At 45.8% G+C, this 26,194-nt stretch overlaps 7 protein-coding genes across 7 annotated transcripts; 3 read left to right on the forward strand and 4 right to left on the reverse strand.

Moving 5' to 3' along the window:
• Nucleotides 1–1,983: 1,983 nt before the first annotated feature.
• H6S33_011292 (uncharacterized protein) lies at nucleotides 1,984–5,438 on the reverse strand (the record flags this gene model as incomplete). Its single annotated transcript, XM_044842638.1, has 3 exons — nucleotides 1,984–2,540; nucleotides 2,749–2,931; nucleotides 3,017–5,438. The coding sequence occupies 3 exons, from the start codon at nucleotides 5,436–5,438 to the stop codon at nucleotides 1,984–1,986; spliced, it is 3,162 nt and encodes a 1,053-aa protein (XP_044696060.1).
• Nucleotides 5,439–7,249: 1,811 nt separating this feature from the next.
• On the reverse strand, nucleotides 7,250–13,384 carry H6S33_011293 (uncharacterized protein; the record flags this gene model as incomplete). The annotated part of the gene is made up of 16 exons (XM_044842639.1): nucleotides 7,250–7,479; nucleotides 7,529–7,725; nucleotides 7,828–7,910; nucleotides 7,968–8,140; nucleotides 8,190–8,649; nucleotides 8,707–9,768; nucleotides 9,838–9,951; nucleotides 10,530–11,129; nucleotides 11,192–11,399; nucleotides 11,457–11,627; nucleotides 11,693–11,933; nucleotides 11,991–12,043; nucleotides 12,096–12,126; nucleotides 12,189–12,314; nucleotides 12,368–13,240; nucleotides 13,312–13,384. The coding sequence occupies 16 exons, from the start codon at nucleotides 13,382–13,384 to the stop codon at nucleotides 7,250–7,252; spliced, it is 4,695 nt and encodes a 1,564-aa protein (XP_044696061.1).
• An 889-nt stretch (nucleotides 13,385–14,273) lies between these two features.
• H6S33_011294 (uncharacterized protein) lies at nucleotides 14,274–15,576 on the reverse strand (the record flags this gene model as incomplete). The annotated part of the gene is made up of 7 exons (XM_044842640.1): nucleotides 14,274–14,314; nucleotides 14,380–14,516; nucleotides 14,578–14,735; nucleotides 14,788–14,965; nucleotides 15,034–15,323; nucleotides 15,387–15,424; nucleotides 15,507–15,576. The coding sequence occupies 7 exons, from the start codon at nucleotides 15,574–15,576 to the stop codon at nucleotides 14,274–14,276; spliced, it is 912 nt and encodes a 303-aa protein (XP_044696062.1).
• Nucleotides 15,577–16,610: 1,034 nt separating this feature from the next.
• Nucleotides 16,611–17,691, reverse strand: H6S33_011295 (uncharacterized protein; the record flags this gene model as incomplete). The annotated part of the gene is made up of 4 exons (XM_044842641.1): nucleotides 16,611–17,064; nucleotides 17,130–17,284; nucleotides 17,375–17,427; nucleotides 17,535–17,691. 4 exons carry the CDS (start codon nucleotides 17,689–17,691, stop codon nucleotides 16,611–16,613), a joined length of 819 nt encoding a protein of 272 aa, XP_044696063.1.
• Nucleotides 17,692–19,516: 1,825 nt separating this feature from the next.
• Nucleotides 19,517–20,735, forward strand: H6S33_011296 (uncharacterized protein; the record flags this gene model as incomplete). The annotated part of the gene is made up of 3 exons (XM_044842642.1): nucleotides 19,517–19,694; nucleotides 19,764–20,035; nucleotides 20,145–20,735. The coding sequence occupies 3 exons, from the start codon at nucleotides 19,517–19,519 to the stop codon at nucleotides 20,733–20,735; spliced, it is 1,041 nt and encodes a 346-aa protein (XP_044696064.1).
• A 471-nt stretch (nucleotides 20,736–21,206) lies between these two features.
• On the forward strand, nucleotides 21,207–22,176 carry H6S33_011297 (uncharacterized protein; the record flags this gene model as incomplete). Its single annotated transcript, XM_044842643.1, has 2 exons — nucleotides 21,207–21,588; nucleotides 21,641–22,176. The coding sequence occupies 2 exons, from the start codon at nucleotides 21,207–21,209 to the stop codon at nucleotides 22,174–22,176; spliced, it is 918 nt and encodes a 305-aa protein (XP_044696065.1).
• Nucleotides 22,177–23,607: 1,431 nt separating this feature from the next.
• Nucleotides 23,608–24,989, forward strand: H6S33_011298 (uncharacterized protein; the record flags this gene model as incomplete). Its single annotated transcript, XM_044842644.1, has 7 exons — nucleotides 23,608–23,633; nucleotides 23,686–23,700; nucleotides 24,246–24,277; nucleotides 24,351–24,421; nucleotides 24,514–24,561; nucleotides 24,762–24,889; nucleotides 24,938–24,989. The coding sequence occupies 7 exons, from the start codon at nucleotides 23,608–23,610 to the stop codon at nucleotides 24,987–24,989; spliced, it is 372 nt and encodes a 123-aa protein (XP_044696066.1).
• Nucleotides 24,990–26,194: the final 1,205 nt, after the last annotated feature.

The raw sequence follows: 26,194 nt of genomic DNA on the forward strand, positions 1-26,194 counted from the left end.
CCAATTAGGGACCACCGGCTTCATATCATTGGCCGTTTTAACAACATCGAGGAATATATGTTCACTATACACGTCAGTACAGTAGTTAACGGTGGGAGAAATTACACAGCATATGTACCGAGGGAACCGGAGGATGTGTACAAAGACGGAATGGACTCTTGGGTTTTTGCATTTGCAGCGGCAGCCTGGAATCCTCCGCATTACTTGTGCTTTGTTCACCTTACATGCATAGCGGACAAATATTCTGGGGGGGACTCTAGTGTCCATTCGGCTGAGCACACGGCCCGGACCATGTAGTGGTCCCATCTCCTCTTTGCCCAATTCCAGTAGAGAATATCGGTCACTCGAGCTGCATGGCATGATAGGCAATGCAATGCAATTGTCCACAGGAGCTTCCGGTTGTTAGCGACGCCCATACTGCTTCAATGGCTCTGATAGCGGCGGTACTAGATTGCATGCAGAATGCCACTTGTATGGATTCGTCAGTACGAAGAGGAATGAGCCGAGGATTGGCAATCTCAATTGGATCTCACTCACTTGATAGTATCGATAGTTGTAAATACGGAGAGGTGATTAAGCAAGGCAGAAAAATACGTTGAAGTTTAAGGTTAAGAATGACGTTTCTGGAATTCAAAGGCAGCATCGACAGTGGTCTCAGCTACAAACTCTTTCCAAACCTAAATTTCTTTTCCTTCACACAGATAACATTTTCCAAGCTGTAGTCTGAGAACGGTGACGTTTTGTATAATCTGGTGGCATTCCGGTCGTTTGGGGGGGGGGGGGGGGGAGAAGAACTTCTCGTGCACAAAAAACGGAAGTTTGGTCATTTCTGCAATGCCAAGAATAACTAAAAGTGATGTCAACCTGCTGCCTGGTTCAACTGATGGCCATGATGCGAATCCTAGACAACGCAGATACTGCCATCTAGGAAGATTCAGATCAGTAGTCTTTGGAGTTTCAAGCTTCTTACGGAAGCTGGCAGCTGGATAGTTGTAGTGCAAGTATATACTACGGTCGACTGCATGCGGTATGTTCCAATGCTAATTCTCATCTTTGAACCAGTTAAAATGCACGTTTTTGCCTATAGCAAGGCATATTATGAGTTGCCTTTAGGCATGCTGATACCCTATTGTCCAATTCAGAACCTGTCCATGGCGGTTGGGTTAAGAATCGTGGCAATGGCCACCTACTACCCCGTATTTCCGAGTAAGGCTCGAGTACCCGGGGTAGCAAGGTAAGGGATGTAGTAGCACAGACCAATTAGCTCAAAGTTATAATTGGATAGGAAAACTCCTTTACCACCAGAGAGCTCAGCTCCATTGGATCCTTATCGCCACTAGTTGAGGCTCATGAGTTTCAACGTCTATCACGGGGAAGCTTGTAAAAATTCCAATACCAATGTACCATTCAAATAATATCCTTATTAGTTCCACCACTGACTGAGGCCCCGTTTCACTTGGCCATCCAATAACTTGCTATATACTAAACTTGTCCCGGCTGCCCACCAGCGTCCACTGTTTCTTCCCCCTTTCCTTTCCTTCAATGACTAAATGAAAAATAGACAAACAAAAAAAGACATAAATTCATAATGGGTATAAAAGTATTCCAACCGTTCCGTTCCCACCCCGCCCATCCGAACCCCAAAGGAAAAACAAAGTAAAATAGAAGAGAAGAGAACGCAGAAGGGTTATCTCATATGGATCAATGCCCGAAAATACAGTAACCGTCCTCCTTCCTAAAGAATTATACAGTAAAAATAAAAATAAAAAAAATAGTGTACATTACAAATGAAAACCCTAGTCAGATAGTGACAAAGAGAAAACACCACCCAGTGTACAAAAGAATTTAAGGGAACGAATGTTGAGGTATTGTACCAGACATACCTTTCTCACCACATTTCTTGGCGTCACCCAATTCGCCGCGAAAGTTTAGATGTGCTCGTGGGGTGATGAATACCCCATGAACGTCTCTACCACTCTTTTTCTACCTCTCCAACAGGTCTCTGATGGCCCATTTGTTTTCCATCTTGGTGGCTTCGCCAGTTGAGATCCACCCATCGACCCTCTTGCGCCATCTATCCTCCTCTTCACGTTGTCTTCGGACGAACTCTGGACCAACGTCGAACTCTTCCCCGACAACGAATTCGCCATAACCGCCGCTCAATCTCGTTCCGCTTCTGCTACCCCCTCCAGCACTACCTCCACCAAATATCGGACCAATCGCAGAGTCCCCTCCATCACCACTGAACCCGTTACTTGTCATGTCGTGGTCCATCAGATCATCAAATCCTTCGAAAGGATCGTCGTTCTCTTCATCAGGGTCTTCATCCACCTTGAGCCAAGACATACTCGCAGGATCAAACACCATCCCTCCAACCACTTGAATTCCTAGTTTTGAGCCGCTGTGGTTGACGTTACTGATTAAGGCCGGTCGTGGGGGCGTGGGGATCTTTTCAATTTCGAATCCTTTGACTTCGTTTTCGTTTCCCTCCCATTTGAAGGTCTTAGAATTATATGTCATGCCATTAACCGCTGCGGCTGCTACATCGTGACAGCATGTTAGCCAACTGCATACCACCCAAGAAACCAGAAAATATGACGTATCGCAGATCGACGAGGCAGGGGCACGCAAGATTAAGCGAGAAACAATGATCGGCGGCTGAAACCTCGTGCAAAAAGAAATCGACAAATTCAAGCCTGGTACATATCGGTCTGGTATCAAATGTGATTGTCACAAAAACGCACGTACCTTTAGGTGGGTTGCTGATACTTCCCATGGGTTTGATGAGTTGTGGTTTCAGCTGCGGCTTTCGACGGCTTTTCGGGCTTGCATTTCCACGAGCGGCCACTTGTTGCTTCCATTGGTTTGTTCCCGTGTGGCCGGCGCCGGTATTTGTAATCCCCATCCTTTGCTCTCTGGCGTTTCGTGATGCTATTTTTTACCGGAAAAAAAATTAGAATTTAAACTAGGCAGAAATTTGGAGTAGGCGTTCAAACAATAGAAAGGGGGCTCTTACCACTTGTATCCCTTGCAAATCTTGGGACCTCAGCAAAACGGCTCGAGAGATCCCTCGATAGGTCAATCCTTTTTGCCGGGCTCTCCCCATCTTTTCCTGCATCTTTTCCGGATGCACGGGTGATTGGCACGCTTTGTGACTTTGTCGCTTTGGGCGCCCCTCGGCCAACAGGCGTCACTACAAATCGGTTTTCTGCCTTTGCGCTAGTTGGTAAGTCATCGAAAGTTTCCAATTCCGTTCCATCGCCGAAATTTCGTTTTCGTGTGGGCTGCCTTAGGGTTTCAATTGCAGCCGCTTGTCTTCGCAGGGGTTCCGGGGCGATTGTTGGAGTGCCTCTTTTTGTCTTGGACGATGCTATGGATGAGGAAGGGGAGTGATGTGGGGTTCGTTGTTGATGGCGGCTATTGGTACGTCTTTCGGCTGCAATCTTTTCCTTATATTCCAAGGTTTGTTGAGATATTTTCGCCGAGATATGATGGCTTTGCCGCACGGTGCTTCCGGCAGGCAAGAAAGGAGCAGGTTTCCTTTCACCAGGCGTCTTCGATCTTCCAACATCGTTCCTTCCAGTGGCAGTAGACCGCCCCCCTGCGCTTGATGGTGGCCGACCTCCGGTACTGCTTGGTGGACGTCCTACACTATTCCTACTCGCTGGTCTGCCACCACTATTCCTACTCGGTGATCTGACTGTGTTATTTTTCGGAGAGCCGGGGGTAGCCCTTCCGCCGATGTTAGGCATAGACCGCTTCATTCTCAATAGCTGGGCATTTGTTGTTGTCGGGGCATTTGTTGTTGTCGGCGCATTATCCTGTTGATTCTTTTCCTTCAATGCCCTCAACGATCCTTTACCACCCATTGACCTTTGTCTTTCATGAAATCTGGTATGTGGAACAGGCGGCGGTGGCGGAATGTTTGCTGGAACACCTTCAGATTTGGCTGACCATCTATCGAGATTACCACTATTATTGGACCATCTATTTCTAGGTTCTAGCCTTTTGTTCGCCAATGGATTCTGGTTTTCCCGCTCTCTCTCCACCACAGGTTCTAGGCTCGGTATTGGGGGTGCTAGAGTGGGATGTCCGTGGCGTAATCGGTTTCCAGTCACCCCAGATAAAGAAGTCGTAGGCGGTGGCTTATTCGTCGTGAATGTCAAGCTCATGGCTGACCTTCTTACTGGGCTCGTTTTCCTGGTTGGCTGCTTGTGTTTGACGTTTCGATTTAGGGTCAGTTTTCTTGTATCAAATACTTCTCCGTCCCCGATCTCAATGCCTTCAAGGAAGTCCTCTTTTGATTGTTTTGGTCTCGGGGCAGGGGCGTCAATCATTTCCGTATCCTCGGAAAAGGTCGCTCGTTTACGCTTCTCGAGAATTTCGTGAAAATCGGGCAAGGGTCCTAGAGGTAGTTCCAATCCATCCAATGGTGCCTCGTCTTCGCTTTCGGCTGTAATGCTGGAAACACTGGCAGAAACAATTGACATACCCCTAGTGCCCATCCCACCTATCCCACGATCCCTAAGAGTAACCCCAAACCGCGACCCTAAACTGCTTCCCTCTGCCCAATCTTCAAAATCATTATCCACACCATGTACCACCGGACCACGAATGGTTTCCCCAAGTTTGATATTCAATTGTAAAGGGGCATCCGCAGGAAATTCAAAATCGTTTTCGAAATCTTCATCGACAGAAGGTGACCCTCTTGTAGCGGATTCTGATAGAGGTGGTGTCATTAGGAGAGATGCGGTTGATCTTTGGGGCCGTAATGTGTGCCTGCCAGGTGAAAGCTTTAACATCGGGAGATCGTCACTATCAGCGAAGAAGTCCTCATCTTCTGATAGCTCACGAAACTTGTTTAACTGTGACGATGCGTTGATGACTGGCATCAAACTTCCTCTCGCTGGTGAATTTCCCCTTGACCGGGATCCTGCAAGGATCTGCTGTAGTGTATCTGGAAATTCGTTACGTTCCTGTCCCCGGATCTTCAAAGCCATTCCCGACATGGGCAATTCCAAATCCTCACCCCAGTCGTCATGCGACGCAATTCGTTTAGATTTTCTCGTTGTTCCTAGCCTTTTTATTGTACCTCCGATCAATGCCGACGATGGAACATTTTCTGGTATAGGAATTCCGGCATTGATAGCAGAAGCGATAGCTGTAGCTGGTGAATCATCCAAAAGAACTTGGCGCTCGTGGTCCCAACCATCAGGTGAGTCGAAATCACAAATGCTAGATTGTATCGACATACGCGATGAGATGGATTCACGACGGTCGCGATTATGGTTATCGATATTCGATCGCATGTTGCTTTTACTTTTCGGGGAAGTAGATAGAGTGCGCGTCAGCTTCAGGTCTAAGTCGGCAAAGTCGGGGTCGTCGTCCCAGCATTCTATCCTGTCGCCGCAGCGACGGAGAGCCTGTGATGTGTCCATGGTGGTCTGTATGTGATGTACGTGTGCGTGTAGTTGTCGCGTCACAGTAAAATCGTTCTTTTAAAAAAAAAATGTACGTGTGTGGAGGTGATTCGAGATGCAACTGATTGGTATGATATCCGCCCCCAAGAAAATAACTTTTCGTTGTCCTTGCGCTCCGTCTAAGATAGTCTTGTGGTCGTTACGAAGGAAATTCGTTTCAGAGTCGTGTCGTGGTACAAGTCGTAATAAAAAGAAAGGAAAAATGTAGCGATCGAGTAAGATGAGAAGAAAACTGCCTAAAGAAATATGTCCGCGTCAAAAGATTCGTTTCGTTCGTTCGATTATGTATGTAGCTTTCTTATTTTATTTTTTTGGTGGGGTATCGTTTTGTGAGTGAGTGAACAAATGGTTAAAGTAGCTATGTAACTAGTAGCTGAGTGCTGAGTCTTTTTTTCGCTTTTTCTTTTTTCCTGTATTTTCCCCTTTCCGGGGAGTTTGTTGGGGTTGTGATTTCGAGGGGGCTGCTCTTTGCCTCCACGCTATTCTGTGCAGGAAAATGGCAGCACAGTCAAAGCGAGCGCATGCCTGTAGAGGTTAATTGTTGCAGCTCTTTCGAAGAGATGACGAGTGTCGAATTTCAATATGTTTGGGGATGAGGATGAATCTAGGAGCAGAGCAGCGGAGGGGGCGATGGGCAGCAAGAATGAGCGTAGGGGTAGACGATGAGATGTTGCAGAGAGAGTGGCGTCGGGAAGGAAAAGAAGGAGGGAGGTTGAACAAAAGGACCGGTCACAGGGGCGGTGCGTGTTGTGTGTGGATGTTTCTGTTTATTTGTGGAGGGGTCGCGTAAAGAGTTTGTAGATCGTTTCCACTTGCAGGATGTTACTCCAGCCACTTTCCCCTTTGCATTGTTTGAATTTTGAACATTGCGAGGATATCCTGTCCGTGCGTGATGTTCCCGCTCATTGCATGAGGATGTTCTACCTTCTATATGATGTACAGCGAGAGGTAGAATTATTGTAGAAACAGGGGTCTAAAAACAGGGTTTAGGTGGCTGACTCGGCCAATAGAATTCTTCCCATGCTTCTACAATAATTTTACCTCACGCTGTAGAGAGGTGTTAGGCCGGGCTGCTTGTGGTTAGTTCATGGTATATCACTCGTCTGTGTCATCGTCGTTACCACAAGCCAGGATAATCCCTTAGGCAAGGCGCATTGACCTTGCTACAACGGCACTCGGATCAAAATAAAGGGTTTCAAGTAGAACGCTCATCAATCCAGCTACTCTGTGTACGAATATGTGTATGTAGAGGGGACAAATATTATTGCGCTCTCATTAGTTAGAAGCTAGTTATGTCCCTGCATCGCTATCAAAAGAGCCTATTAGAAAAAAAAATGAACCAAAGACTTTTTGACCACAAAAACGCCATCACAAGAAGATTTCCGAGTTCCCCATGTTACAACGTGCTATTATCTGTCCCAGAAAAAAAAAGCCAAACCCCGCTCCCAACCTCATGCATGATTTATATCTATCCAAAGTCCTGCATGCCCAGGCTTGAAAAAATGACGAGTGCTTTTTCTTCAAGAAACAATGGAAAAGAAACAATTTCTCTGCCATACTGTCTCTTTGGTGAAAAGACAAAAAAGATTTTTTTTAAAGAAAGCCTGTAAAAAGCGGCTGCCTCTCACTTCCTTGATGAACAAGCTACAATCCGCCCTCAACCATCAAAGTGAAAAAGCAACCAAGGAACAATGGTAATGAGTCAAAAGGTAAAAAAGCTGAGCTGAATGAATTTTTCCGTAAATCTTTAGTGATTCTCGTGGAGAACACTAGCGGTATCCGTACCTGCTATAACGAGGTGCGGCCGCCGGAGGGGTACCCTGTGCTGGCCTGTTGTACATAGGGTTGCAGCAAAGCATGCCAACACGAGAGCCGAACTTGCTTCCACGTAAGGACACCATATGTTTGCGGATATGGGCAGCGACTTGCTCTTTATGCTGGGGTGAGGCATGTTGAAGGATCCATTGGACGAGATAGTTTCCATACTGATCACTCGCAACTGACCGGGCATTAGTATAGAAAGATTGAAGTTTTGAAAGGTAACGTACTGTCAATCAAAGGGATACGAGGACGATCTGTACGCCCTTCACAGACGCGATCGAGATATCTCTCGAGAAATTCTGCGCCTCCAATCTTCAAACATTTTTCGACCACCTTGGATGCATATTGGTCCATGCTGTATTCCGCGGCATTTTGGATCACTGTATCAACTGCCCTGGTGCGATCTAATGGGGCCCCGTGCTCACTTCCCTACAGTGTCAGTTATTGAACAAAAAAGAGGGAAAATACGTTTGGTGGGGGGGGGGGGGGGGCGTAGATAAACTGTTTCTATGCAAGCCGAACATACCAGATGTGTTGAATGCACCAGTTTCCAAACTGTCCATGTGCAATAATATTAATACACTCGAGGACCTCATCGATACAAGGGCGCTATAATTGTCGGTAAGGATACGCATATACATAAATCGGGTGTTTGGTAATTCAAACCTTATCTTCTTCAAGACAATTCTCAAAAATGTTTTGAACGACAAGACTTCCGGTTTCTCCCAGAGCTACTTCATGCCACATTCCACGCAACGCCTCATTGACATATTTCATAATCTGCGGAGGAGATTCGGTCCATCGAAGCTCGAACAATTTTTGCCAGACATGGCAGGCATCTATCATAAGTTAGCATTATGCCATATAGGCGTGAGTGTATAAACTTACATCTATGGATTACTGTCTCGGGAATTCGGCGAAGGAGTTCGGCGACCATCGTGGCCTTAAAATCTTCTGAAACGCAATCGAAAGCTTTTTGGATAACATGGCATCCAAAAGCATCCATACTTAAAGTCAACGTGTTTCCACGGATAGCACTAGCAATTCCGTCAATCTGATTCGAGGTGCCGTGTTCGAAACAGCGCTGCACAAGAAAGTTGCCAAAACGATTGATCATCAACGGATAAGCCTGTGCAACAATGGCGTCGACTATTGCGTGCTTTTGTTCTGCGGTGCCAATTTTGAGTTTCTGCTGGAGAAAGATAGATGCCTGTTGATCATTGTTGCAAACAATTTTATCTACGATGTACTTCCAGTTACAGTTGACACTCCTCTCAAGAAGTCGTCTGTAATTCAAAGGCTCCATTGTGGAGATATATGTTTGCTGCTGGGGGCTTTGCTGTGACATCTAATCATGATGTCAGTGGAGATTTCGAAAGGCTTTGCTTAAGGGAAAGAGACTTACTTGAGACTGTGGTCCCCAGATGGCACTGTTATTCCCAGTGGCAGCAGCAAATTCGTTACTTGAAGAAGTAGAAAGAGGTGTACCAATGGGGCTTGGAGTGTATGCATTCGATGTAACCTTTTCTCCACCAATCGTTCCGTGGTCAAAGCCTGAACGAAATGGTACAGCCTGAGGGTTATAAGAAGATCGACGGAACCCGGCAATTGGGGGACCAGCTTGGCTAGTGAAAGAGCGACTGCCATTCCATCCACGGTTCCCCGTGATGTAAATATCGTTAGACTCAAGTGCAGAGACACGGCGAAGAGGATTGGAGTAATGCAGGTCCGATTGACCAGTCAATGGTAATGCAGGGTTTTGTGATGTAATAGACTTCGAAGAAGCTCCCCAAATACCAGAAGGTCTGTTGTAAGGTCCATTGGGAAGAGATTGACCTTGATGGAATTCTTGGTTAATCTCTGTAACTGGCTCTTCATAAGAAGAAGAAGTCCAGATATCCGCTCTATGGGCGTTTTGACGTGCAGTTTGGCCAAGTTGAGCCTGTGCAAACGCTGTCTGAAGAGAAGCAAGAGTATGTTCAGAAACATCTTCTTCCAATGGAAATTTGCCATCTCTAGATGGGCTTAGAGCTTGATCAAATGTATGATTGGTAATTCTGGTCTGAACAAGTTCTTGATTTAAAGCCGAGATATTACTCTGAGCAGCCTGTAGCTCTGTCTGCAGTCGGTTGAGTTCATGGACGCTTTGATGTTGGGCAGCTGGGCGGTACCCATAAGTGTCCGAGTTGTCAATTGAAACGTCTGGAGAAACGTCATTGGAGAGAGACGAACTCGAGCCACTTGACACCCTGATAGTGTTATTGTAACACGGGACACCAGGATAGGAGTCCAATGGAGCAGCAGTCCTAACGTTGGCAAGTTCCTTCTCTTTGTTATCAAGAGCTGTACGCTGTTGGTCAATCAATCTTTCCTGCTCAGCGAGCTTGGCAAGAAGCATTTGAACCTCTGTGTTGTTGCCCGAGGTGATAGCTTTAGTCTGCTTGGGAGTTCTTGTACGGTCATCCTCCTATCGGACTGTTAGCACATGAAGCCCATACCAGAGTCATCATACAGAGAATAATAAAGATGAACTTACTTCTTCCTCGTGAGCCATAACATTTAAAGCATTAGAGTTTGTCATCTTTGATGAAACTAGAGGCTGCCTCTTGAAGCTCCTGGAAGGCTCCAATTTCGGGGTGTTTGTTGCAGACTGGGTAGAAATAAGCAAGTGCCCAAAGAGAAGTAGGATAGAGAGATTGATGGTTCACTCAACTTGTTGGTTGCTCCCTGTGGGACTATTGTCGTCTGGGACGTCTTCACAGATCACGAAGTCTGGATGGCCAAGGTTGACTGACCGCGAGTTGCACTCAATAGACATAGCAACAAAGGTACCAGTGAAAAATTATCAGTTTTCTGCTGCACTATGACCGTAACTTGTGCTTTTATTCCGCCGGAATTTAGATTTGAGATTTGAAGAAACAGATACTTGGTATGAAAGCAAGGAAACTAGTGATGAACGAGAGACAGAGAGACTGAGAAGAAGAGGAGAAGAGGAGACGGACGAGAAGGAGAGAAGATAAGGAGCAGTCGAGGAGATGTGGTGTAAACCGAATAGAAGGAGAAGCTAGGCCCTGGTGACTTGCCACAAATCCCGGAAACCAACAAAAGTGTCCCACTGGCAGGAGCCCCCCTAGGCCTTAGATGACGAAACAGTCTTACATGGCTCCAACTGAAAGGGGATTTTCTATTCCCCAGAAAATGAGCCGACAGGGTAAACTATAAATATACCGCATTGTATATCCGCCATAGGTAATCAAACATCCCCATTGCTTTCGCACCCCCGGCTCCTCCCCATTTCATCTCATTCCCGACAACGATAAAGTTTGGTTGACCAACACCTGTCCTCAGAGGCAGCATGCGTGCAGCAGTGCGAAGGCCCATTTCATCCGTACCCCATATGACTAGTGCAAGCTGTTCATTCGGTAGTGGATATAGGTATATAATCCCCATACCGGGTTCCAGTGGATATCGATGACGACGGCCCCGGTCGTCGGCGATCACAATAGCCTTTCCAGATTTTGTGATTGGAAAGTTTATATCAACATCTTGTATCTCAATGCTAATGTCATCTGGAAAGTCAAGAAGAATAAGATTCCCATCCCCTATGATCGGCTTCCGCGAGCCGTTGACAATTATTTCCGAGTCTGCTGCGAAGTATTGGAAAAGATTTCGTGATATTTCAAGAGCAACATCATGATGATAACTCGCATAGTTATCCTTTTCAGGAATTAAGATACTGAAACGGGATCTGGAACCCAATACGGTATCCAAGGCTCCCATTTGTCGGCCACTCCGCTCGCGTAATTTCCAGCTTGGGTCATCAGTTTTCTGAAAGTCCATTCTGTTAAAAACATCCCGTGCCCTTTTACTTAGAATTGCCAGATACTCACAAACCACTTTCCGTCTTCTAACACGGAGAACCAATCATAATCCTTGGACCTGTGAGTAATGTTTAAATCAAACACGTGATCATCAACTATCACTCGACTCGGTAAGCTAGTTTCGGTTGGCCTCGGCTTTGCAAAGTGCCATCTATGGATGTTGAACGTCTTCAGATTCCAAACTTCACCACGAACTTCTACATCAATGCGACCAATTCTAGATTTCTATTAGTCAAGACTCTAAGAGGTCTATAATATCTTCGGGTATACACACTGATCTGGAGTCTCCAATTGGTCAACCACGATCCCTCCTCTGGCGGCAGTATCTGCTGGGTTGGCAACCACAACAGAGAATACATCGGGCAAAGCTTGAATCTCGGGCTTTTCGTGGAGATAATACTCAAGGAATGAAGCCAGTCTCCCGTCAGTCATCACACCTTCCCACCTACAGATAAGTTAGCACTTTACACCATCCGATTCTAGCTTAATATCTTTTCAAATCTAGCCTACCAGTGACCCCGCCCAAGAATCTCCAGATATTCAGTTCCCCAGCCTGACTCACATACAAGCTGCGACATGCGTCTTGAATGAAAAATGGGAACATTGTCGTCATCTTGACCATGTTGCTGTAGCACAGGAGTGCCGACGATATTCCCAGATAAAAGTTCGTTTCTATAGGTGTTCAAGGACGTAAGGATCATAGCCATCTTCCTAGGGTCAACCTCATGCCACATGTGATATGGGACATAGGCTATAGTGGTAATGGTAAGTACTTTTCGAAGATTGCTCACAGAGGACGACAGCTCACCTGGAATTGACAGATACCCTGATAACGGCGCGGCGGCGATTATCTTATCATTTCTGTGTGTATCAGTTGTAAAGCACTCTGCCTTCAAGTGACAAATGACTCTACCTGTGTGTAAGCCCATACCAGGCACCCTGCCCTGCTTCAGAATTAGAATATGCTAACGTTAATACAGAAGTTCCTGAATTGTTAATAACATACCCCCATTGGAATGTCCGCTTATTACCCATTTCTCCAAGTCTACACCTTGTCTTTCCCATTCAACACTTTTCATCCATTGCGGAATTGCATTAACTCCTGCTTCAGCATCCGGAAACCCCCATACGTCTTAAAAGTCACTAGTCAGCATGTACGAATAGTGGATACAGGATAAAACTTACGCCAATCATCACCACTCCATGATGTGACACCGCTTGGAATGAGTAACCAGGAGCAAAGGTCCGGCAGTGCATCATATTGCTCTTTAGACTGAGGATCGTCTGCTTCTACTCCAGCACCATGCAGTGCAAGAAGCACTGGCAAATTATTACTAGCAATTGGTGTGCAGTGGGCATTTGGAGAAGGTGGCCGGATAACTGCATATGATACAACCCCAGAAGGATGAAGAAATGTGAATTTCTGCGGGAGATACCAGTGGGAGATCTTATTCAACCTCCTAGAAGTTGATACCCATTGATCTTTTGTGCTCCCCTCGACACGATACCGAAACTTCAGGACTAAGACTGTTTGGTCGAGTTGTAATCGTTTTATTTGAAACTTTACCGGCCTCGTTTGACCAGGTGCAAGTTTCAAGGGCAAATCACCATTCATAAATGCAACCTCCGTTATATTCTTTCCGCCTGAAGGTGGCCAAAGCGCAGGCCAATATCCAGTAAGTCCTAGAACAACTTCTAGAAAAAAATAAAGATCAAGTAGGGGCTCACATACATCATTACCAGAAAGCTCTAAAATTTCAATCCATTTGCGTGCATCATTTCTTAGTGGGATGTTAGCCAATTCTCCAACTAGCTTCCCCTCCACGAGATCAGAAACAATGGTGCTCTCTGGTATAGCTACCAGTATACCCGGAGAAACACTGGCATGCACCTCAAATGAGATTCTTGGAGGCATCATCCCACCGAAATTCCTGATGTCGTGGGTTACTCTGACATCCAGCCTATGTTTCCCCGGTGCCAGGTGTAGAACTATTGGTGCACGATGATATCCGTAGAAGTCACCACCAAAATAATGTGCATCGTCAACCCAGAATTCACCTACATTTGACACATGTAGTACAACTGTTATTAGTTTGCTTCCAGTTTCGGCATCATCACAGATATCTAACGACCCTCTGGCCCAGGCTTGGAATTGAATCCCAGACCAGCCATAAACTGAGCGGATCGAGCCCCAATCAACATTGTCAAAGCCCACAGTTATGACACCTTTGGTAGAATTGAAAGACAATTCTTGAGAGCTTATCTGTGTTTGGGACCAATGTGCTGTTCCGTTGATGGGAAGAGAGCTCCTGAAACTGGATGAGTTATCATATGTTAAGTTCCTAAATCCACCAATCCGTTCGAGCGGATCAGCACCCCATTCTGCTTCTATGATGATAATTCAGCAGGGACTCTATAACAATGCATCATATGAACATACCACGCGTTCCTATTTGGAAAGGCCCTAATATATTCCAATTGGTTGATAAACTAAGTCGAGAGGAGCAATGAACATTAGAAAGAGAGGTGGCAGAGACCCAGGGTATTAATAGTGTTTGGAAATGCATGACAAGTTGTACTGATGTCACCTGTTATTTACATCTTGGAATCGTCATATCTTGACGCGTGTTTAATCGAATGTCTTGGCAACTACTACGAGTAATGCTTAAAATAAAGATAACACGAAATGAATCAGATTCTATGAACCGTTTAGCCAGATAGCCGAGAGCTTATATATACAACACAGCAAGTCTGCGCTCCAGTAGGGCTTTGCAGGAAGAGCGGAGATGAAACGAAATTTCAAAGCAAAAACAAAACAGAGCAAAACGAAGTTCCCGGGTATCGCTAGCTTTTAAGTGCAAAACGTTTCCAACGTCTATCGTAACAGCAAACCAACCCCGCGTAAAGAAATAAGATATCCCAAAGAAATAATAGTTGTATCGAAAGAAAAAAACAGTTTCGCATTCCGCTCTTGACCAACCAACTTTTACGGTAACAGAAATTTACCCGACTTTTCCAGTGATTGCCAGGCCAGAAAATTAGGGTTCCCGGCCATGTCATGGGTTTCATTCTCAATAGCGACCCGGAATATTTACATCAACTTCTTGTCGAAGATGGGGATCAAGGTTTGCGCTATTTCATGGTTAGCTCAATCTCCAAACCCCCGAAAGTCAAGGTTCTGTATTAGGAAAACATACCAAGCCAGAAAGAGAACACCAATTTGGGACCAGTCATCAAGAGCTTGGGGGTAAGACCTTTGAAGAATGAGGTAATTCCCTCGTTCTTCATCATGTTGGAAATGATCCTGAAACCACTCTCGGGGTTCTCGAAGTTCCTTCACGAATGTCAGTCAATATGTTGTAGTTTTGAACCACATGCTGAATCGAGCTACTTACTTGTTCTGAATACGGGTCTTGATGACATCCAAAGGCGCCGAGACGATCAAGGAGGCAGAGGCACCGGCAATAGAAGCAATGAAGTTCTGGGTCCAGGTGGCAGCGTTGTAGTCGGAAAGACCAAGTGCCTCTTTTGCGAATGCGGAACCTCCGAAAAGCTGCAAATTGTCAGTTACGAATGTTTCAAATAAAAGGTTGTTAGATACTTACCGCGAACGACCCCGGAGCGTTACGGGCAGCGGTCCATTGCCATCCTCTGTATAGTCCAAACCCTTCATCGGCGACGATCTTGAACAATCCACGGCCACGGAAAGCCTCGGGGTTGGTCTGGCGCTTGATCTTCAGGACATCAAGAGGAAGCAACACAATCTCTCCAATACCGATAAGACTGCAAACCAAGTACAAAAGTTACTATCAAGTCCTTGGGTAACAAATTGTAATTAAGTAAAAACAAACCTTCCAGCAGTAGCGTGCATGATAGCCTTTCCAGAACCCTTACCAAAGGCAGCCTCAAACTTCTCGTTGTGGTGCTGGCCCAAGTAATCCCTGACGAACGGCTGGCCTCCATATTTGTAGATTCTCTGGAGAACTTTGTACCCCGCGGCGTATCCCAATCCCGGGAACAAGGAGAAGAACTTGCGGGGCAGAGTCGCACCAGCGTGCTCCTTGAAGATGACAGTGTTCAATTGGCCAACGCCGTTAATCTTGCCAGTATTTGACATCAATCGCTTCGCGATAGTATCAACCTACTCATACAATCCTCATCAGCTTCGTTATATGCAATAACCTGAACCAGTGAGGTAACAAACAGGGTGGAAAACAGCCAATTCCGCAATACCGGCGGATCCTGCAATTTAAGAACATTCTTATTAGCATATTGCCTCTCAAAACTTCTATATATGGCCTTTTGAACAAAAAAGATAACCTACCAGAACCCAACAACCTCGCAACACCAGACTCCTTTCTAGCACCCTTAGACGGCGACGCAATTGGCGACATTTTTATATGATATATCTATATATTAATTCTACAGAATTTTGGTGGTAAGGGGAACTTGGAGGAAAGTAAATTCACAAAGGACGCGGCGGGGGTATCGAGTGACTGATAAGAGAACAGAAGAACAGAGCGCACTGAAAAAAAAGCCCTCGTCGCAGCTGGAGGGAGAAAAAAAATTGGTTGTTGATACGAACAGTGCCAAGCCAGCGCTACGGGCAGGGGTCCGGATGAACCCCACTATGAACCCGTTGTAAAAATTGTGAAAACGTGCGAAGATCACGAATGCTTGAAATCGCTAATCAAACGACTGCGGCTTTAAGATAATTCGATACCCGCAGTTAAATAAATCGCAATATCTACTATCTCAAAATCTCGCCTTCCGTTCGCCGGAAACTTCACACTTGAGCAATTGCGCGCAGAAGATGTTCGGAGACCCTATGAGATGATGGCTCATCCCACCATGCAGGGTCAATAATCAAAACATTTCACTTCATCTGCCTAGAGCAAACTATATTAACATAAAAACCCTATCTTTAAACCAAGAAACTCATGTTTGTAATCGTTACGATCGCTGCTTGAATAGACAACTCTTAACGTTAAGTTCGGATTTTAGTTTTTCCGATACCTCTCGTTGATGCGGGGAAGCACGGACATAGGACACGGGCAATTCGAAACTGCAGCTCCATGTTCAGGTTCTAAATGTTTAGTTATCGCCTTTTTTTTCCCTTTGATTCCCAAACCCTAGTTTTCATGTACATTGACATTCCTATACCCATTTATTCATACCATATTTTGAACTCTTCCTCGTTAACCCAAAACCTAACACCAACTTCTCTACTGATACAACCTACAGAAAGAAACGCAAACTAACAAATCAAGACAAGACAAGAGTAGTGGGTAAGCTAAGCACAAAAGTGAAGCTTCCATGAGCAATCGAAAAAGGAAAGAGAGGGGGGGGGGGGGTTTTAGAGTCGAGTACCGCAGTATAAGGTTTAAAGTCGATACGAAAATAAGGAAGAGTTAGGCATTGCATTCGTCTATTTTGACAATCCAACCTTAGATAGGGTTGAACTCTTCTGGCCGCTCTTCTCGTCAAAAATTCCCAACAATGTCTTCCAAACCTGGCCAGGTTCCTGGGAAGCATCGACGCCCTGCCAGATACCCTTCTTCTTGTAGTAGTCGACTACCGGGGAAGTCTGTTGGTGATAAGTTACGAGGCGCTTCTTCAGAGTCTCCGCGTTGTCATCACTTCGCTGAATCAAAGGTTCACCGGTAACATCATCCTTCATGTCATCCTTAGGGGGGTTGAAAAGACGGTGGTAAGAACGGCCAGAAGCCGGGTGCACGAGACGACCAGTGATACGGCTCACGAGAAGAGCATCTTCAATCTCAAGCTGAACCACATGGTCAAGCTTTCCTCCACGGTTTTGAAGCATAGAATCCAGACGCTCTGCCTGAACAACTGTACGTGGGAATCCGTCAAGAATGAAGCTGTAACCAGAATATTAGAGGATTAAAACCTCACCAAAGAAGACACGTAGAATAGAATGCTTTACCCGTTCTTGCACTCAGCGTTCGTCTCAAGCTCGTTGTTAATCATTCCAATCATAATTTCATCGCTGACAAGCCCGCCTTCGTCCATGATCTTCTTCGCCGCTCGGCCGAGAGGGGTTTTCTTCGCGACTTGCGAACGAAGCATGTCGCCAGTGGCCTACATCACAAAAAGAAAAACGGAAAATTTAGCCCTCATCGCACCCCCGGAAATTCCCCACAAATGCAACAGCAACGGTGGATATCTTACCAAATGGCAGATGCAGAATTTCTCCTTGATCTTAGGAGCCTGGGTTCCCTTCCCTGTACCATGTTAGCCGAGGTGCGTTCAGGGCAGATTAGTATGGTCAAAGGCATCTCAGTGCCACGGAACAGCGTATGTGGGGAGAGAAAAAAAAATCACTACTTACCAGCACCAGGAGGACCCATAAGGATCATTCTAAGTTGTTCGCTGGGTGTCTGAACATCACCGTTTCCAATAATGCTCTGCTCGATCTTGTGTATCCGGTCCTGGAGCTGCTTGACAAGTTCCTTAAGGCCAGTGACGTCTTCTAATGTGGGAGCCATTTTCGATTATTGTGTGAGTGGAGGCTTTGGTTGAGTGGAGACGATGAACTGAGAGTTGACTAGAAGCGAGGAATTGTTGTTTTGATCAATTGATGGAGAAGAAATAGATGAAAGGGAGGAGAGGGAAAGAAGAAAGAAGCGGAATCTGGCTTGTCGGGGGCAGGCACAACTTTGGATGTCCAAGGCTTCAAAAAGCGGTTTAGGCTTGGATCTGTTAGTTGGGGTTTACTTCGGTCTCACGGGCCAGCTTTGTGGCGCGCACATACATGTACCATTGGGGCATGTGGTACTAAGGGCTGGAGTGCATCATGTACCTACATGTACTCTACTCTGTTCTACTGTACCTTTTTGAATATATGTGTGTGTAGGTACAGAACTGGACAGATAGATGATTGAACACCACACCCCAACAAAACTCTTCATCACATTCATGTATCTATGTACCTACGTGGTTCTACGTTGGAGGGAGATGATTCCATGCATTGCACTCGGAGCGGGGGGAACCTACATGCATCTAGTAACATCGCTACCATTCGGCCGAAGCGGCTCAAAATTTCTTGGAGAATGAATGTAGGTGCGTACTTGTACTTGAATCGGGAACACAACTCGCACTTAAACAGGACGTAGGACTGAAGCCAGGTGCTACAGGCAGGTGATCAATGGAAATTTCACTGCAATTCCGAGCCTTGATGTACAAATGCCGGTCAATTCCGGTATCCCTACAAGGAGAGTCCGGAAAAGAGGGCCGGTTAACTTTGGTCAGTGATATTCCATGAAGCGGCTATCAAGCTTAAAGGTACATATAGGTATATTGTACTATAGGTACTCTAGGTACATATAGGAACTCGAGTTAGCCACCGAATTGCATATACCGCTTTTGAATAACTCAGAGGAAAACCTGGGTTATTGGTGCACTAGTTTGTACTTCCTTCCCTCTCGTACACAGCGAGTGATAAAATGTGATCAAACCAGTGACATCAATGAACAGCTCTATTAGAGACAACGGCTCGCCTACATACATGTATGTATGTATATTTTAAAGCATGTACGCACAGATTCACCAAGCAACATTTCCGGGAACGAACGGGTCAAATAGGAACTGGAAAGGGCGAGGCAAATAGTGGCAACAAAAGACCAAGTGGCATTGACATGCCTGACCGCCTGGATCATTTCCACATCGAAACCGAGGCTGTTACATAACTAACAGCATTATTACTCAAAAAGGTAACCAGGGACGCCGAAGAAGGCTTCGGAGTTCAAATGGATGGATTGGTTCATGGGTTTCTTGCCGAGTAGTGGCCGAGGTGCCCGGTTCGAGGTTTCGGTGGAACGGAAGAGACTGTTGGTTGGTGGCACCTCTCCGAGATTTGGAAGAAGTGCTTCAGGTATTGTGGATAATTATGCGCCTCCAGACTGTTAACTTGTGTACCCTCTGGGGGAGGATGTTAGACGTAGGAAGAGTAAATCGGTTAAGTATTACTCTTAACCAGTAATCACACTAGTACGTTCTGGAAGCTCGATATTTTTAGAGCTCTATATTTGGGTTTGGAGCTATACTTGAGTTCTATCAAGAAGCCGTATGTAAATACATATCGCTGTTGTGTCAACTCCGAGTGATTGAATCCCGAGTTATCGGGGACAGCTCGCCGCGCCGAAAGTAGCTGTGGAGGGGTCCAACGCCAAGCCTCACCAAATGGAGTTCGCGAGTGCCTCAACTCATCAAGTCAACTCAAACGTTGTGCAGAACCAAAACCTATCATCGATAATTTCATCATCATCCCCATCCGCTAAATCTACTATACTAGCCTAGAACAAACATACAACAATGCCTACTACTCTCGGGGATGCTGTCCCCAGCACTACCGTTTCCATCGCTCCCCTCATCCTCCTCTCAGCGTGCGATCACTACGGGCGTTCTGCCAAGGGAACCAGAAAGCGGGTTGTCGGTGTGCTGCTAGGACAGAACACTGGAGGAAACGTAAGAGTTACAAACAGCTTTGCTGGTACGAGATAAAGCTTCTTTTAGATGGATAGATGGATATTTGCTGATTGAGGGCTCTGGAAATACACAGTTCCTTTCGAAGAAGATGAGAAGGATCCTGCAGTATGGTTCCTCGATCACAACTATGTCGAGTCAATGAACGACATGTTCAAGAAGGTCAACGCCCGAGAGAAGCTTATCGGATGGTACCACTCCGGTCCGAAGCTTAGGGCGTCGGACCTAGAGATCAACGAGCTATTTAAGAGATACACACCCAATCCATTATTGGTCATCATTGATGTTGAGCCAAAGGAGCTGGGAGTACCTACGGATGCTTATTTTGCTGTGGAGGAGATTAAAGATGTATGTCTATCGACTCTCCCGATGGAACCTGATGATATGTTTGATGGGTTGGGTTGGTTTCATGACTGAGGTAAGGGAGCTGTGGCTGATATTACGATTGCAAATATAGGATGGTACAACTACCACAAAAACCTTCGTCCACACACCCTCTATCATCGAAGCCGAGGAAGCTGAGGAGATTGGTGTTGAACACCTCCTCCGAGACATCCGTGATGTTGCCGTCGGCTCCCTCACAACCCGCATTAACAACCAACTCCAATCCCTCCAGGGTCTTCATCTCCGCCTTCGCGACATAGCTGCCTATCTCGACAAGGTCCTTAAGGGCGAGCTACCCGTTAATCATGCCATTCTTGGGAACCTCCAGGATGTTTTTAACCTCCTTCCCAACCTTTCTACACCACCGGCAGACGGTGATGATAGCAATGAATTGGCGAGAGCTATGAGCATCAAGACAAACGACCAGCTCATGTCTATTTATATCTCTTCGTTGATCAGAGCAATTATCGCGTTCCATGATCTTATTGATAACAAGATCAAAAACCGCCAGGATCAAGCGGAGGAAAAGGAAAAGGAGCAGAAGGAGCGGGAAGAGAAGGACAAAAAATCGAATGGGGCCTCATCACCCGATAAAGAAGGGTCCACGGAGAAGGGCGGAAAAGAAGAGCCCTCGAAGGAAAAGAAGAAGAGTGAAAAGGACTAAAAGGGTGATATCTGGTTATTATGGTGGATCCGGAAGGCAAAACATGGTTGGTGTAGAAAGCCATCTTTCTTGTAGAATAACCTCTATAATACAGAGTTCTCAGAAGCTCAGAGGGTGGCATTTTTTTTTTGCGTGTTTCTGTTGCATGTCATGAATGATGAAGGATTACATAGTTCAAATATCACTGCTAACTGGGAATTCCAGCAAGGTCTTTCCCTTCCCTTTACACTCAACGGCACGATGACTGAATACTGTGCTAGGGGACTGTTCCCCCTTATCTGTTCGAGGAGATTCTCCTCGGTGGTTTTCTACCGACGATATCATGTCGTCCAAATAAGCCCTGTCAATGATCTCATCGCACCAACTGCCAAGAGGTTCTTTTTAGGAGCGTACAAGAGGCTCACCACACCCCGCACTAGCCCACATCCCACCACCTCCCACCAAAAGCCCCCCCACAAACGGACCATCACGATGGCGGCGCCAATACTAAACGTAGAGTCCGCAAAACGCCTTGCAGCTCACCGCGCAGTAGACGAGCACTTCCCCGCCCATGCCCGCCATGTCGGTATCGGCTCTGGGTCCACCGTCGTCTACGTCGTTGAGCGGATCGCGCAGCTGTCACGCGAAATCACCGACGGGATTATCTTTGTCCCCACGGGCTACCAATCGCGTGAACTTATCTTGCGCGCCGGCTTGAAGCTAGGAAGTATCGAATTGCATACTGACCTTGAGGTCGCATTCGATGGCGCAGACGAGGTAGACCCGTACCTCAACTGCATCAAGGGCGGTGGGGCATGCTTGTTCCAGGAGAAGCTAGTCGCTCTCTCTGCGAAGAAGTTTGTTGTTGTCGCTGGTATGCCTCGAGTCTTTATCCCTGCGGTGAGATACTGAGAGAATTAAATTAGACTACCGTAAACTTTCACCTTCACTCTCGACTCATTACGCTCCTGGTATCCCCATCGAGGTCGTCCCCACCGCCGCAACTCATGTTCTCTCCCGCCTAATATCGCTCGGTGCTGTAAACCCCGTTATCCGCATGGGCGGCGCCTCCAAAGCTGGACCCTGTATTACAGACAACGGGAACTTCATCATTGATGCCCCTTTCCCCGACGGCTTCATTCCATCCCCTACCTCACGTCTATCACACCAGCGCAGTATCTCTCCCACGAGCTCTTCAATCGGCTTAGACGCCGGTGCTGTACAGATGGGCGGCGAGCGTGTTGGAGGCCTCGACATCCTAGGCAAGGAGGGAGGTCACCCTGGAGCGGCGGTAGGAATGGGAGTGGGCGGGAACGAGAAGGTTGAAGAACTCGCCAGGGTTTTGAAGAACATCGTGGGAGTAGTGGAGCATGGTGTGTTCTGGTCGGGGGATAAGAAGCCCGTGATGGCATATTTTGGGATGGAGGATGGCAAAGTGGAGACGAGGACGTTGCATGTATAGCTAACTACAATGTGATCTCTCTCTTTCCTTTGTTGTTTGGACGGTGTCGTGTTGTCTGGATTATAGCGAGCAGCGATCTGAGTCTTTTTTTACGAGTACATACAGCCAGTGTACCAAATTAAAAAAAATTCCATCCTCCTATTTATTTCACTGTTTTTAAAAGTTTGTGTAATGCGTGGCAGTACGAATTTAAGCGCCAGTTAAAATGGGAAAATCGATCATTGACCAACCTACCAATCACACGCTAAATATTCGTGGTCAAATCTAAGCACATACATCTATTAAGACTCTTTACATAGAACTCAACTTAAGGGCTGTACTGGAATGTACTCAAGCCCTTCAATTGAAGGGCCGGGCTCCCTGCTTCCTCTGCGCATCAGCCCCTTCAAAGGAAGAGATCTAATTATAAAGGCTCCGTGGTAGCGAATAATATTGCAAATTTTGAAACAACTATGACTAGACATTTGATGTTCACTAAGTTACATATGATCAATATAAATTTAGGGAGGAATCATGACCAATCCAGTATATGATCCCAGTTGGTGACACATAGGAAAACCCCTACTGTAGAGAGAAGGTCCCCAATAAGTAAAAGGGAAAACATGAAGTCCGTACTTAATATGATGATATTGATTTAGGACCTGTTCCGGTAACAAAACAATCCACTTTTTTGAGGGGTTCTGTTTATTTAGTACCAATACCGGTATATCAAAAACGTCATTTTGAGGGCTTTTGTGGGTGGGGGTCTTCTTAGCTTCTGACATAGTGATGTTATAGTGAATGAAGGACCACAAGAAACTGTATAATCTGGTTTCCGGTCCTAACTTCGAATTCCCTCAGTAATCGATTGAATCAACCGACCTGGTGGATTTATATTTAATCGCGGTAGATCAACTCCCCGCCCACCAACGCTAACCACAGCACCAGAAAGATCCATCTCCATCTGCTTCAAAGAAGATTTATACCGAGAGGATAGTTACTGAGGTACTTAGACTGGTCCCTTCGGTATTTGCCTTCTTTCTTTCTTTTTTGCTTTGGAGACATTTTTTTTTTCATTACCAGAGATGGTTTTATAATTATGCACTTGATAGAATGTTGATCCTGTATTAGTTAATTCATCTTCTATCCCTTCGTGCGTTTTCACGACCGGGAGCTAGTAGGCAACTTTTACTCGGCAGTACACCTAACCCTCACTCCGTGAACCTCTTTTGTTGTGAAGCCACCTTCTGCGACCCCTCCTATACCTATTCTGGTGTCTCCATAGTCTGTAGGTAGCTAGCTTTTCTAAATATCACCACGCCGTCGTGGGCCTAATATGTCTCCCTTTTCGCTCTAACGAACGAAGGGATATAAAACAATTAGCACGGCGGCAAGTATTGACCATGGACCTACTTGTATCACTCACCACGACGAGGTCGGAACCTGGGTACAATGGTTGGACTATCGCCCAAGTTGAGGTAATTATAGTACTTCTGATTTATTTTCTGATAAATTAACAAGACTCGCTAGCTCAATCGGTAGAGCGTGAGACTCTTAATACCAATGGTATCTCAAAGTTGCGGGTTCGACCCCCGCGTGGGGCTTTATTATAATAGTCTACCTCTCTTACATTCCCATACTGGGGTGGGCGTTTCGCTCTTGCAATCACTGGGCTGGTGGGATATTTTTGCGGCGTAGTTTTTTTAATTGCCTGTACTTTGCATTCGTATACCATACGTAACTTAATTTGATGCATCGCGCCGGCATAGAAAGAGAAAAACCGTAGCCAAAATCATTCCATTCCCTTCTAGATTCGGCCTGTGCTATCCCGCCCCTCCGACAACTGATCCAGTATCTCAAGACCTCATCAATGGCCTCCCATCAACTAACTGCTCCTCGCAATCTACATATCACCTGTTCATTTGTATAACACTTTAACTGCTATTGCTCATCTTGGTCAGGGAATGGGTTATACACAAAGCCGATAATATGAAATTTGCGCGAGAGACGCAAAATGCCCTAAGTTTATAGCGGTCCTAAATAGAGCATCATGATTTTCAAACAGAGAACTTACCTAAGGCCAAACTTAGTGGGCCCAGTCTAGTCTTCTCTAATCTTGGGCGTGGGTGCTCGTCCCCTCCTGGCGGATTTATATGCGCTTTGCTGATTTATGTGCGTGACCCGGATCGCATTAGAAACAGTACAGCAAGTGAGATTCTATGAAGAAGCCATAAAAGCTATTTTGTTTGCATCCTTTGACAGAAAGGTACAGAACAACAGAAATTACAAAAATTAACCATTACTTTAGTGATCTAGAAAGGTAAACCCTAAAGAGGGACTAAGTTCGGTTGACTCCAGACTGCCCTCCTCTCCATCACGTTCCTGGCCTGGTGTATGGTTCCTCATGTAGGTCCATCCCTAAATGGCCCTTCTCGACTTTTTTCATCTCCCCACACCTTCTCTACGGACATATCCCTTATTCAACAATCCCATCCAACGATCTAGCACCCACGTTCGCCTTCATGAACATCACTTCCTCCTCTCAACCCCTGTTGTCCATATACATAGAAATGAGAGAAAAGAATCATCGCTAATGGTAACTTCAGGGTCAGATGCTATTTTGGAGCACTGACGTCTTGCATGGCCGACTTTGGACTGTGGAGCTGCTTTGGAATATTTCCGTTAGGCCTCTTATCCAGACATCGGTTTTGTATCTAGAAGAAGACCGAGTGGGGTATGCATGTCTGTCGTCCTTCTATCTTCCCTGCTTCCAACGGTCTAGGAAACATCCCTTAGTCTTTCACGGAGGAAAGTCTCAGGCTTCCGCTTTGTAGCCTCGCCGACAGCATTACCGACAGCGTCCCACAAAAAGCAGCCGGCATTAATGGCTATGAAACTCCGTATCAGCCTCTTTAAAAGCTATAAGGGCTAGTAGATGAACCATCTAACGTCCTGTCAGGGCAATGGGCCATTTCCGGCGACTGATACAGCGCGTGGGGACATGAAACTCCCAACAAATTGAGTCGGGGTCGATATCACCACTACCGTAAGATTAATGCTTTATGCTACTATAATAAGGGCCATATCCTGATTCACCGCCCTGTGATAAAGAGTATAAGTAATTTTCGAAAGATGTATGGCGAAAGTGTATATCCTGCAGATGTGCGTAGACCACTCAGAACTCAAATACATCCACCTCACCTCATATAAGCGCAGAAATGGACGAGTCGACTAAACGTATACACAGATCCTTCCTATACAGACACATGTAGGAGAGCAAATGCTCAAGGGGTTGATCCCTATAGACGCCGTGGACGTGATTTGAGCAAGGTGATTCTCAGAGGGGGACACACTTGAGTTTTCTATCAACCACGGAGTTATAGAATTACCGAGAAGTACAAAGAAGCTAGAAATACCTCTTAACTTGAACCTTTGTCGTCGGGGGGCTGTTTTATAGTGGGTTCTTTCCGCAGGGCCGGCCTTCACGAGAGATCACTCGGCCCTGATCCAGTGCGAGGGTCTGGTAGGTAATAAGGGGTATGGAGGAGCGGCTTTCGGAAGGTAAACATATATATTGCGTTGATGATATATCTACCTTTTATAAAGTTCAATTCGAAGATTCTGATATCATCCCCGAGGTTTAATACGTTTAATAACAACATCACCCCTCATCGAGCTAGCTCGCTTCTTTCTTCTCAATCGATACGAGACATGTCAAAGATAATCCCGCGTATTGGCCTTTAAATTCTGGTAGCCAATTGGGAGAAGAATTAAATCAGGAGATGAGCCATAAGTGATAAGTATAACCTGATTTCTCGCTGTAGGTAAGATCTACCAATGAAACATGCTAATCTTCATATGAATTAAACAAAAAAAAAAAAATGCTAATCTTCATATGATATCACTCGAGTGAATCCTAGCTATTAGTACCGTGCCTGGGTCACTCGAATAACACTACATGGTACAGAAATCATATTTTATTGACATTATAAGTGGCGAATGCTTTATTAGATCCACCATTCTTAACTACCCTATCGTA

This window comes from Morchella sextelata (genome assembly GCF_020137385.1).
Source record: "Morchella sextelata strain SCLS chromosome Unknown scls_6, whole genome shotgun sequence".
In the NCBI taxonomy this organism is placed as follows: Eukaryota; Fungi; Ascomycota; class Pezizomycetes; order Pezizales; family Morchellaceae; genus Morchella; species Morchella sextelata.